Source organism: Trachurus japonicus, chromosome 3 (assembly GCF_045865225.1).
Source record: "Trachurus japonicus isolate A0001 chromosome 3, Traja_1.0".
NCBI lineage: Eukaryota > Metazoa > Chordata > Actinopteri > Carangiformes > Carangidae > Trachurus > Trachurus japonicus.
This window is the reverse complement of record NC_140909.1, coordinates 18,034,929-18,047,191: the sequence shown is the minus strand read 5'-3', so window position 1 is coordinate 18,047,191 and position 12,263 is coordinate 18,034,929. Positions and strand designations below refer to the sequence as shown.

The following is a 12,263-nucleotide window of genomic DNA, read 5'->3' as shown; positions in this document are numbered from 1 at the left end:
TGAATTACGTTTTTACAAATGTCCAAATATTGATGTTTTGAATGGGGGTGGAGAACACACGTTGCTGAGGCTGAGTGCCTGAGATGGTTGTGTGAGGCCAGGCACCACACCACATGCATGACAGATCGTCACATTAGAACCGATAAGCTTAGCCATGGAGCCGTTCATCTCACACATTTTAATGGCGGATGGCTCAGCCGGGAAGTGGACGTGTAAACTAAACCTTTTATAGACATTGTTATTCTGCAGACATGCTTCTACTGTATCTGCAGCATGAATGGGATAGATTTATAAGTGTGTGAATGTGTCCTCACATGTGCGCGTGTTCATACCGCTGTCGCTTGAATGGAAGCGATTGCAGCATGCAAGATTTTTCTGTCACAGAGAAAATTGCCCATAGAGGTTAGAGATGTTATTTCGCTGTTTGAGTAATGGATAACATCTTTTCAAGTGATAGCAGAAAAATACTGTAGGCCGTAGTCTTTTATCAGTTCCCCCTAGCCTGGGGAAAGTTTTAGACTGGGCTCTAATCTGCAACCTGGCAGTCTCTGAAATTGAGATTCTCAGTTTTTTTCAAGGACACTGTATCTTAATGGGAATGCTGGCAAAGGAAATTCATCCTGCTGTTAGATAAACCAAGGCACCTGTCGACCCCCGAGAGTTGGAAACTCCATTCTGACTCCATGTGGCACCTGATGCTCCAGTCAAATAGCTACCTGAAGATTGCAAATCCTGTCAGAAAAACCTTCATTTAAATGTAGTCAACAATATAGTAACAGATAATTTCTGACTTGGCCAGTGAGGCAGTTTTTTAGTTTGGAAATATCAACGATTCACCTTCTGAAATGTCAGGATAGAGATAAGGTCCCGGTTTGGCATGGAAATTGGATATGATGTGGAGAATGGAGTATTGAATGATAATTACATATGGGACGCTATGAATACTGTAGATCACATGTCTTAGGTCTTTCATGCTCTATTTGAACTGTCAGAGACTAGTTATTGTCAGCGTGTGTGCTAAATCTATGTACATGGTGTGATAACACCTCAAACTTTTTCACATATCTTTGACACTTATAGAACTAATAGAATAGAAAGTGACGTAGTGATGAAAACTTAGTGATTGACAATGTTTCCAATCATGGTGATGAAACTTTATAAAAAGTAAACATCAATTTCAGGATCTATCACCATGGTAGCTGGTTTCACTCGACACTGAGCCCTCCAGAGTGAACAAACTCTCCCCTGGCTGAAAGCCTATCAACTGCAGCTCAGCTTTGTCTGTTTCAACAACACAATATCTGCTCACCGGCAGGTTGTTATTCCAAAACACTTTGTCCTTAACAGTTCCGAGTAAATAAAAGTTTAAAAACCACCGTCACTAAAGTGAGAAAAGCACATTAGCAAACAGGACAAACACTCAAAAAAAAAAGCCAGATATCAATCTGTGGACATCAGTCCATGATGATTCCATAAATGTGGGCACTGTAAGAGATTATTGCTAATCTCTGTTATTGGTAATGCTTTGATAACAGCTGTGGGTAATTACACTGGCTCTCTGGGAGTTAATTGCTGATAGGGTACTATTCTGTAATGAATAGGCTACTGTGCAGACAGGAAACTAATGGAAAACCTTCACAGAAAATACACTTGAGCTACAAAATTAGGGTGAACTACCTAACATAAAGGCTTCTTTTGCATTATTTTCCAGACAGAAAAAACAGTCTGGGAGTGATCCAGGTCTAGATCTGCTACCTGGGAGCAGGGAGCAGCACCTCAACTGAGAAGCTCATTAAACAGTCTGAAAAATTCCTGTCTGAAGCATTTTGTGACTGCAGCCTGGGGAATGAATAGAAATGATCAAAACCACAGCCAGCAACCTGGTGAGCCCCTGACTCCGCTCTTTACATAGCAGAAAAAGGGAGGGGGGGTAACAATGGACTTTAGTAAACATCACTCTAAATTAGCCATGGACAGAAAAGTGGCAGATAGAAAAAAAAGCAGGCTAAAAATAAAAGTGGGATCGGGTGGGTTGAACCACTATCCCAAGGGCGCTGGGGATGGTGAGCTTGAGTAGCCTGTCCAGAGGGGTGATGGGTAATTCAGATTCCATATGCTCTGTGGCACATGCTGCTGGAGGGGGTGGGGTGAGAAGCATAGGAGCGTGGAGGAATGGTGGGGAGGCATTGTGGGAGGAGGGGGCGTGCTTTTTCGTATCATTCGGTAAATGGTGGGAAGGGGTGTTAGGGACGAGTCCTATTGCACACACCTTACAGAAGGACACAACCCCCTCCTCCTGGAGACAGAGAGAGAGAGCACAGGAAGGAAACGGGGGGGAAACAGGAGACACAACGACAGGAGACAAGACGCAAGGCAAGACAGGCGTTAGATACGGAAGAGAAACATGCAAGTAAGTCACAAGAAGCGGAGGTCGCTGCTTCTGAGGTTAGACTAACAGACTGACATGTCGACAGGGAACATATTCAAAGGTGCTTCAAACCCAACACACAGATTTAGAGGGTTTAAGGAGGAAGTTACAAAGGAAAGGTGATATTAACAAAGTGAACTTCATGACAGATTAGTCTATTTGATGGGTAAGTACATAACTGAAGGAGGGAGTGTTGGGGGTCAATTCACTTTCACTTATAAATGTCATTTGCAATGATCATCTACATAATCATGACACAGTATTTATTCCGCAGCAGAGCGCTGATCTGAGGATGGAGATTTAAACCTCAGTATTAACTTGCATCTACTCTGCCAAAGCGTCCTTCAGGGATGACACCCAATCCTCTGAAGCTCTGGGGATCCTCCACTTGAGACAACCTTGTGGCGTGACCTTCCAGTGAAAGGACACACGTCATAGTGGTGTTGCGTTATAATATTTTTTTTTATTTGATAAAATATATTTTTAGACCTGTCAGTTTTGACAGTTGTATTGAAAGTGAATCGCCTCAAACCTTTACACACACTCAGCAGACAGACACACGCAGGTAAGCACAGACCTGTTTGCCTCCCATGGACTCGAACATCTTCTCCAGCTGGACGCGGAGCTGCTGAATATTGTTGAGGAGGATACAGGGCTGTAAAAGTACAAGAATCAAAATGAGTACATTGTCTCTGCAGTGTTTGATCTGATGGGGCCAGAAAAAAAAAATCGTTAACATTCTGAAAAAGCTAGTACATTCAATTTGCTGTTCTCACAGCTGTTGTCACTGTACGGTTACAGTTTGTGAGCCAGAAACCAGCAAATATAATGGAAAACACAGGGCGAGTTGTCGGACAAATCACAAGTATAACAACGGTAAAAATCCATCAGTTTTGATTTCCTGACACTTCATCTATACAAAGATACGAGGTTTCTGCACAACATCAAGGGTCAGAAGGGAAATGTGATACGTAATATACAGCAGGGAGAGAAATGTCTGCACTGAATATGTCAGGCATTATCGATTCTTAGATCCACAGCAAGTTTAACAGATGACAGACATTAATCACGGTGCTTTTTATGGAGACTGGGAGTCATTCTTCAGACTTTTCAGTTAGGCACCTATTATATACATTATCTACCCCCCTCCCCACCACCACCACACACCACCACCAAAAAAAGAAGAAGAAGAAAAAAAAAAACCCAACAACACAACTGACAAAAAATTATGATTGTGCTAATGGATAGCACTAAAATGATAATTCTCTATCCCATAGGAGCAGGATGATTGGTGTCTTTCAGTCCACAAAGCAGCCAGTGGTGCCTCCGCAGCAGCACACAAAGGACCACTCTCTACCAGATTTATGAGCATATTCGTATTGAGAGTGATTAGATATTCTAAATCTGAATGAACGTAATCGCGAGTTCCCACAGCTATATATGTCCATCTTGAAAATACAGAATAAGGAGGTTGATTACATTGGATATACTGTCAGTTATAGTATGTGAGTGGGTGATGGGACATCAAACAAGATTATAGATATCAAATGAAAAAGAAACCCATTTCACAGTGGTGAAATTATGTACATCTGCTCATCAATTCATTTACAGTATTCATTAAGATAATGCAGTTTGAACAGGATAACTACAAGCTAACAAGTTTTCTCTGGCAGTATTATTTACATCAAGAAATGTATTCATACCAGTTCTATGTTTTACAGAGAGACTAAACAGAGCCCTCGGGATTCAACAAATGGGGAACAAGGTGTCACAGGGTAATCATATCTTACACAAAACAACATTTATAAGTCTGAAATTGGTCAATTTTGAAATGTAATTTGAAGCAAACTGAACATTCGAACTTGTAAGTCATGACCACACTGTGGCAGTTGAGACAGTTAGTCCCCTGATGATTTAAAGGTGAAGTCACCTTCTTCATTACTTCACATTGTGTCGTGTTCATCTGCGCAGGATTTTATATTGTGTAACAAGCATGTACACATGTACCAATGCATCCTTGCGAAATTTGCATGACATAAACAAAGTGGGACAAACTGCTCACCAGTGTCACTGGAGGTGTAAAACTTCACAAGGAACCTTTGGGTGTTACAGGCTGCTCAGGTTGGGGACCACTGATGTTCCTAGTAAAGATGTCTCTGACTCATTTCATGTGTTATGAGACAGTTAACAAATTAGAGATTAGGTTTAATTTGATGTAGTCCTGTTACCGTATAACACCATCTGTCCCCTATTCCCTGTTTTCCATCATCTGTCTCTCTTCAGGCCTGTCTTGAGAAGAGACACTTCATGTTTTCTCTGGGACAATTGTAATGAGCCTGTCAACACTGTAAAGAAACATCTGCCTCCCCCGCTAGTTCCCTGTGTGTTATCTCTTACTTCAACTTCAAAGACCAGTGTGGATAATTAGGCCACTCACAAGGCTCCACATTTGGTCATCCATCACATTGAACAATGGACAGAGAGCCCAGAAAATACCAGTGACTTTGCTCCATCAGCTTTGGGCTGTGAAATGAATAATTGCATTTCACTTAATAAAGACTGTTAAGAGCATTACAGAAGACGCACCGGGCTCAGTTTAGAACAGACTGTGCTGCTCTTTGAAACATTTTCTTTATGGTCTCCATGCCAACTGATGCTCAAGAAGATCATCATGGAAACACCATACTTATACTCACCACATTTGTATTTGCATCAAAAACCATTGCATTAATGGAATCGTTAGTATTAATATTTGCAGACTGTGGGTACTTACCACATTCTCCTTACTCGCATGTGAAGGAAAGTCCTTGGTTACGATTGCAGCATACTGCAGAAGAACTTTGTTGATAGTCTGAAAGGAGGGGTAGAGACAGTGTTATAATTACAGTTTGTTTGCCATTCTATTATTGGATCTCTGGAACTCACTGAAAACTTTAAGCAATGACAGCCTGGTAACAAGATTATATCAAAATGAATAAATATACCAAAGAGTCTTCTCAGATCAATGGCAAACTCTTTAACTGTGAGTTATTACTTCCAACAAGAGCATTCAGGGTTCACTGGGGGGGCCTTTCCAAAGAGCCTGACCTTTGCAAAGCGGCACATGAAGTGAGCCAGAGCCTGTGGGTTTGGACACTCCAGTTTCTTGATAATCTCAAAACTCTGGTTTAGTTGAGTGAACACATCCACCACCGAACAAGAAAAGAGGGCGTGCTCCGAGGTTTGCTGGAACTGTGGCAAGAAAGAGAATTGAAGGAAAGGACAAGAAGTCAGTGCTAACGGAAGATTACATTTATGTGGATATTTCCCCAAGAAAGTGCCCCTTTATGAATACTGTTATTAACACTATTTATTAATACTGTATATTCCTCTCTACTACTTCTCTGTTTAACATTAAAAATATATCAAAATCATAGTGTTATGCAATGTTTCAAACAGCTTTTTGTTGGCAGCAACCAGAAAAGCTTCTCTACACAATAAACTGAAAGAGAAGTCCAAAAAAATGTACTTCCAGTGTGCTAATAAAACTGACACATGCATACAAGCGTGTGAAGGTGTGTCAATACTTTGCAACAATTTCTATGCCTTGTGAACACATTTCCTCTCATTATTGCCTAATATCCCTCTGTGTCTTTTGCTGCCCTAAAAATTCATGTTTTGCTTCCTGTTTTTATAAAAATCATTATCAATTTAATTGATATTTCAGTCATATCCCTGCCTTTTGATGTCTGTAAAATTCCCTTTATCCCCCTGCAACCTTTTCCATACGAGGTAAATTCAGTCTTAGCAGACCTTGGATAATTGTTGGTTAAATATAAATCTACACATTGAGGAATAAATTAATGCTGTACTCACTCCATCTTTCTTGTCCCTTTCCAGTGCTCCATTCAGGAAATCCATGGCAACGTCCTCATTTTCATCAAGCCACTGAATGACAAACGGCTCAAACCACCTGGAAAAGAAAAGCCTTCTGTCACTGAGAGGTCCAATCACAGTTGGATCATTTCATCTGTCAGGAGGGCCAGATGAGTGTGGGTTTACGTGGAAAGACATGATGATAAACCATGATTTTTTAACTTCTAAATAAACTATCAGGGAATGTGTGTGTGTTTAATGAAGATGTGGTTTGGGCCAAAGCTCCAGCACAGTAGACACTGGTATCAGGTTTCAGTTTGGAGACTGTGAGGCTCAGCCAGAGGACAGCAGAGGACAGCAGAGGACAGGACAGGCCTGGACGGCTACGTCAGGTAAGGAAGTACATCGGTTAGTGGAATAGTAATGCTGTTTTGTCTCTTTCACTTGGCCATTTATTTGCTTAATACAGTGCCTGAACTTGTCCTCAGAGCAATGGATGTCCCCCCGAAAGCTTTTTTGTATTCACGTTAAGGGCATCTGCTACAGGAGGGAGATCCAATAAATAAGGTGGGTGTGGCGACAGAGAAAGAGAAGAGAGACGGGCATACAAAAGAGAAGGACTTTGTGTATGAGTATGTGTGTTTGTATGATGTGTGTGGCTCTGGAAGAATCAACCCTGCCAGACATCGTGCGTGAGTGACAGTGTTTGAGACAGGGAGGGCAAGTCATTACTCTGATAGACTGGCATGATGGGACAGGGCATTGCCTCCCTCCCTCTCTGTGTTACATGTGTTTGAATTGCAGCTGTGGTACATATGATTATGCATATATAAGGAAAACAAGACACGTGAACAGAAGAACAAAAACATGCGGTTAGCCTATACATTTGTTTCCTCATCTAAAACAGTTCATGATCAGCTTGTTTTAAAATATGACAGTTTTACAGATTCAGACTCAACCACTAACTGGTCCAAGTTGCAATGATAGTGATTACCTTCACATTATGATCTTTTTTCTGTTACGGATAAAAAACAGATGATTTGATTGATTTTAATTTAAGCTATAAAACATTCTTCTGAGATCAGTCTTTAAGTCCTTGCTTTTGTCTTTTTGCCTTAGTCACAGTATGTAAATATGAATGTGAGAAATATTAGTGACCATGTGAACCATGAATGATGTGTATGTCCTCAGTCCTAATTCGTTCAGACATCCTGAAGCAATTGAACAGTTTGAGCTTTGACTTGTCAACCTTTTCCTCTTGTTTCTTGTTGCCCTGTCTTAGCGTGGGTGTTCTTGTTTCATTATGCATTTGTAGTCAATTCTACTTTGTACTGTTTTAGCACATCAAGTTGAATTAAATATATCTCCTTAATTAATAGTGTATCTGTGCACTTTTGCGCATACTGTGAAGTAAACGTCAAAGCGTGTTGATGCATGTCTTCCTGTACACGTGTGAAAACGAGTGGACACTTACAGTGAATATTCAGGAGGAACACCCTTGAAGGCCGGCAGTTCACGGACATACTCATTATGGAACCATTTGACTTTGAAGTGAAGATTCATGTACTCTGTACTTTTGCATAGGCGGTGCTTGTCATGCTCTGTAAAGCAGATAAAAATATGAGAAGCATATATGTTAGCATGTACAGTAGAAATGTGTAATATTCATGAACTGAACACACAGCATAGTACATTGGAAGGCAGAACCGCAGGGGTCAAACTTTGGTGCCTTAAAATAGTGAACATGTTGCATGTGCCATATTTCTGTTGCTTCTTTGAAAGAAAAAAAAAAAAAAAAAAGCTCACTAGGCCCAAGCATAAACACATTCGAATAGAAATGTACAAATATTTTAATATGCATAAAAAGGACCTGGGCAGCAGTGGTTGCTTTTAATCTGACATCTTAATGGGCTCGATTATGTACAGCATAGAGATATCAAAGAATGAGAAAATAAAAACAAGCTTGTCTATGTGTCCTGCTCTCCTCAAAAGAAAGAATGAAAGCCCCTGCTTGAATGACTGCAAACAAACTGAAGCTAAAATGGATTGGACTTTCATATCAGCTGACATGGCTGCTGAGTCATTAAGTCCAGCTCACTGTAGACATTTCAGAACAATTAAACATTTCCATGGGATCCCCTGGAGAAGTAATGGATGGTGATGGTGCAGTAGAGGGAGGGAAGGAAGAAGAGATGAGGGAAAAGAAAGGAAACCAATGAAGCAAAAACAGAGTGAAGGATAAGAAATGAAAGCGAGAAAAACACAAGGGAGAAATACAAACGAGAGGGAAACTATTCTGCAACGGCAACACTGTGTAAACTCAATTGTCTTTGTTACGCTTCTGCATGTAATGCACTGACACTAAGAGGAAGAAGCAGACAGAGGAGACATGAAATAAATTACAGATAAGCAAGTTAATATTGCATAAAACACTAAAAAGGAGCAGAGTGAAGGCTTAGTTAGGGAGTGTCTTCATCAAAAAAATGAAAGTATTTGTCATTTGTTTTACAGCCTGTTTGAATTTTCTGTACAAGTAATCTCCTGTGGCCATGTGAATAACAGCTGCTGTGTACGTATCGGGTACAGAGATGGAAGGCGGTGGGTGGCTCGGTGTGCAGTGCATCTGCCTCTCACACCAGAGACAATGCAATCCACCTCTGTGCTGTTTTCTTTTATACAGGATCTAAATCTTTGTTAAGATCAGAAAGTCATTCAGTTAAAACGACAGACTGACATTAAAGTGCCACCCCACTACCTTCACATATGAAGTTCAGATAATGTGTGACAAAGTATGCTACTCAGTCTTTCAAAAAAAGTTAAATAATCCTCTATGGTTGTGAAGGTACCATAGCAGATCACCTCAGCCCTGTGTGTGTGCGTGTATTTGCCTTTATCTCTTACTCTTTACGGTTTTGTTTCACTTATTTTGTCCAGGCTTTCCTTCTCATTTTAAGATTTTTGTGTATATTTTATCCAGTATGCAAATAGCCATGTAATCCTTTTTTGCATGGCAGACTGCAGATATCTGTTTTTTTTTTATTTTGCTGCTGTTGCAGTTTTCCACAGATAAAATGTGGGGAGAAGAGGAGGCTGCATCTCATCATAAATGGTCACTTGAAACACATTCGAGGCATTTTCTTATTGCCAGGTGTGAATCCATCTCAGCTAAATCCACATAATATGTGTCTCTTTGTGGACACTTGACAGCAGATCTTATACACTGGTGACGCAGAAATAAAGAAAAACATATTCATATCCCAGTCTTTTGCAGATGAGATACATACATCCACACAACATCAAAGACATGTTTAATTCCAATGCATTGCACCCTAGCTGCTGTTCCTTAATCCTGAGTGCTTACTCTGATGAATAGTGCAACGCCTGCCACTGCACACACTCCTTTAAGCTGTGAGGAGAACATTTCCATATGTGTAATTAACATATTTACCTGAATGACAATATATTTAAATGTACAATTCAATGTTAGACTGGACGAGTCAGTTTACTGCAGCTCATTGCAAACCCACTTTTAAAACTGAGGGTTAAACAGATAAACTAATCAGCCCAGATCACAGTGTCATGTCTTCGTTTTCATTACGGCAGCCATGGTAACAGAATGGACTGCCTCTGCCTCATGACTGTATGACAGATCTAGACATTTGGTGTCTAGATGGACCTTTATTGTAAAAACCAATACAGAACTACAGCCATAAAATATTGTGTGCAGCATCGTTCCTATCCAGGTTATTTTCTCCTCTTACACAATGCCTGGGGTTTGTTTGACTTGCACAAACAGATTTTAACATCTTGACGGACAACTTTTCACAAATCTCAGGAGCCACAGCAGGAGATTGTTTAAAATTTTACAATGTCCTGTGCATTACAATGACACAATGATCCCAGCACCTTGCAGATATTTTCTGTTGGAGCTGAAGACTAGAAACGGCTGGGATCACTGCTTTCATCTACACCTAACCTTCATGGTCAAAGTGGCTTTGATGGCTGAAATTGCAGAGGGATTTAAGGTTTCACCTGGATTCACCTAGTCAGTCTGTGTCATAGAAGGAGCAGGTGGTTTAAACAGTGTGAATATTGAGTTGAGATTGTTTTACTGCGGAGAGGTCCTGCAGTTATTCTGCTGCAGAGGCTGTGTGATCTGAACAGAGGGCCCACTGTGGCAGTGCCACTTTAATAACAGAGCTGGCACTGCCAGCCAGCTTTAATACGTACAGGGGTGGACAGGACACACACATGCACAGAGTTACACTACACAATCACAGTTTGTCAACCTTTCTGCCCTGAGCTCTGACTCCACACACTCACAGTCACACAGTCACCTAAAGGAAGCAGATGGAGGGCAGCTGGGGGACTAAAAAGTTAACATCAGCAGGTGATAGCTTGCTGTATGTGTGTTTGCAGAGAGTGTGTGTGTTTCATTATATCCACTCACACATTTATCATAAACATACAAAGATATAATCAATGTCACTATGCATGTTTTTAAGGTTTTCTTTTGTTTCCAAAAATAATACAGTACAATACTCAATTGGAAGGTTCAGAAGAAGTGTTCATTTCAAGTCTTTCTTGGAAAAACAATGAATGAATGAATGAGTGAAGAGTCTTGTCGCTAATTCAGAGATTGCACTAAACTGATATTCATATTGAATATTTTTAAACAAATATCCAGGAAAGGCAGGAGGAGTAGACAACTTTGTCTTAGATCAGCAGTACTGCATTAACACATTGAGGTCTCTATCATTTAAAGAATGTAATGGTTCATCCAAATATTCTAAAACAACACTTTTCCTTAAAGCTGTAAAACCATTTGTTTGAAGACAGAAACATCTGCGAGAGGTTAACAGAGCGATAAGTCCTTGAGAAGCTTCCATCTTTCGTAACTCCTCCGTTTAGGAGTCATAAAGCTGATATCCTCTCTCCCTAGAAAAAAGGAACCACAGAGGGACTGAATGTGCTTCTTTGCACACTCTGAATAAAAGCAAAAAGATATAATTTTCCACTCACTGAGCCCAATGTGACTGTCTGAATAGAGGAGTGAGACTGAGCGAAATGAGGCCACAGGGAGCAGTGTTTTAAGATCCCACAACAGAATATACAGACTCTGTGAAACTTGTTTTTTCTTTTCTTTATAATCCAGACAAGGGTTTTATTTAATTTCTTTCTCAGAATTCCAACAACAACAAAAAAAAACAGGAAACAAGAGATAATTCTTTGTTTTTCTGTTTAACAAACTGTTAGAGACTGCTCAAACATTGAATTACATGCTGGCCTATCTCCATGTGAATCATTCATTGATGAATTTCACATCTAGGACTAATAATTTTGTAAGCTTAGGTGTCAGATTTTTTCAAATGGACAATCTGTCATCCTGGAAGGTTAGGCACTTAGTTATTCATGCTGTTTATGCAAATGCAGCCTCTTGAGGCCTCTTTGCAGTGTTACACAGACTGACATGTAAAAAAAAAAGAAAAAAAGAATGCATTCCACATAATGTGTACATGCGCATGTGCACATTTGAATGTGTGCTATTCTTGTGGAAACAAAAAGCAACAATGTGTTATTTTTCTGACCTTGAAACACGTGTTATCTATTCGTATGGCATGTTTGCGCCCTGCACCCTGTGAATGATGCAAAGGTTTGAGCAGAGGCACAACAATACAGTAGCTGCCTGCAAATGAGATGCCACAAGGTCAGGTATTTGAATTATTCCAAAAACTTGAATTTTGACTGTCAAATGAGAACAGACAGCTGGTGACCAGGACTGTATTTACTGCTGTGGAATATGCAAACAAATTATTTAACCTGACCATAAAAAATGCTAAAAAAAAAAAGATTGTATCAAGAACACTAGAGAGATTATTCATTAATTATTAGCAGCATATGTCACCCACAACTGCCTGCAAACTGTATGACACCCTTGTCTTTAATTCATTTGACTGACACCTAAACAATCTGCAGTCTC

The 12,263-nt window shown here is 40.2% G+C and overlaps 1 protein-coding gene across 2 annotated transcripts in view; it reads right to left on the bottom strand.

Annotated features, from left to right (window-relative positions):
- unc13c (unc-13 homolog C (C. elegans)) overlaps nucleotides 1-12,263 on the bottom strand; it is a 111,535-nt gene that overhangs the window by 16,150 nt on the left and 83,122 nt on the right. For both annotated transcript variants that reach the window (XM_085764924.1, XM_085764934.1), the window contains exons 19-23: nucleotides 7,758-7,884; nucleotides 6,284-6,380; nucleotides 5,516-5,659; nucleotides 5,202-5,279; nucleotides 3,006-3,083 (exon numbers count right to left, since the gene is read on the bottom strand). In XM_085764924.1, the coding sequence (XP_085621050.1) occupies nucleotides 3,006-3,083; nucleotides 5,202-5,279; nucleotides 5,516-5,659; nucleotides 6,284-6,380; nucleotides 7,758-7,884 (524 nt within the window). The remainder of the gene's footprint in view (nucleotides 1-3,005; nucleotides 3,084-5,201; nucleotides 5,280-5,515; nucleotides 5,660-6,283; nucleotides 6,381-7,757; nucleotides 7,885-12,263) is intronic.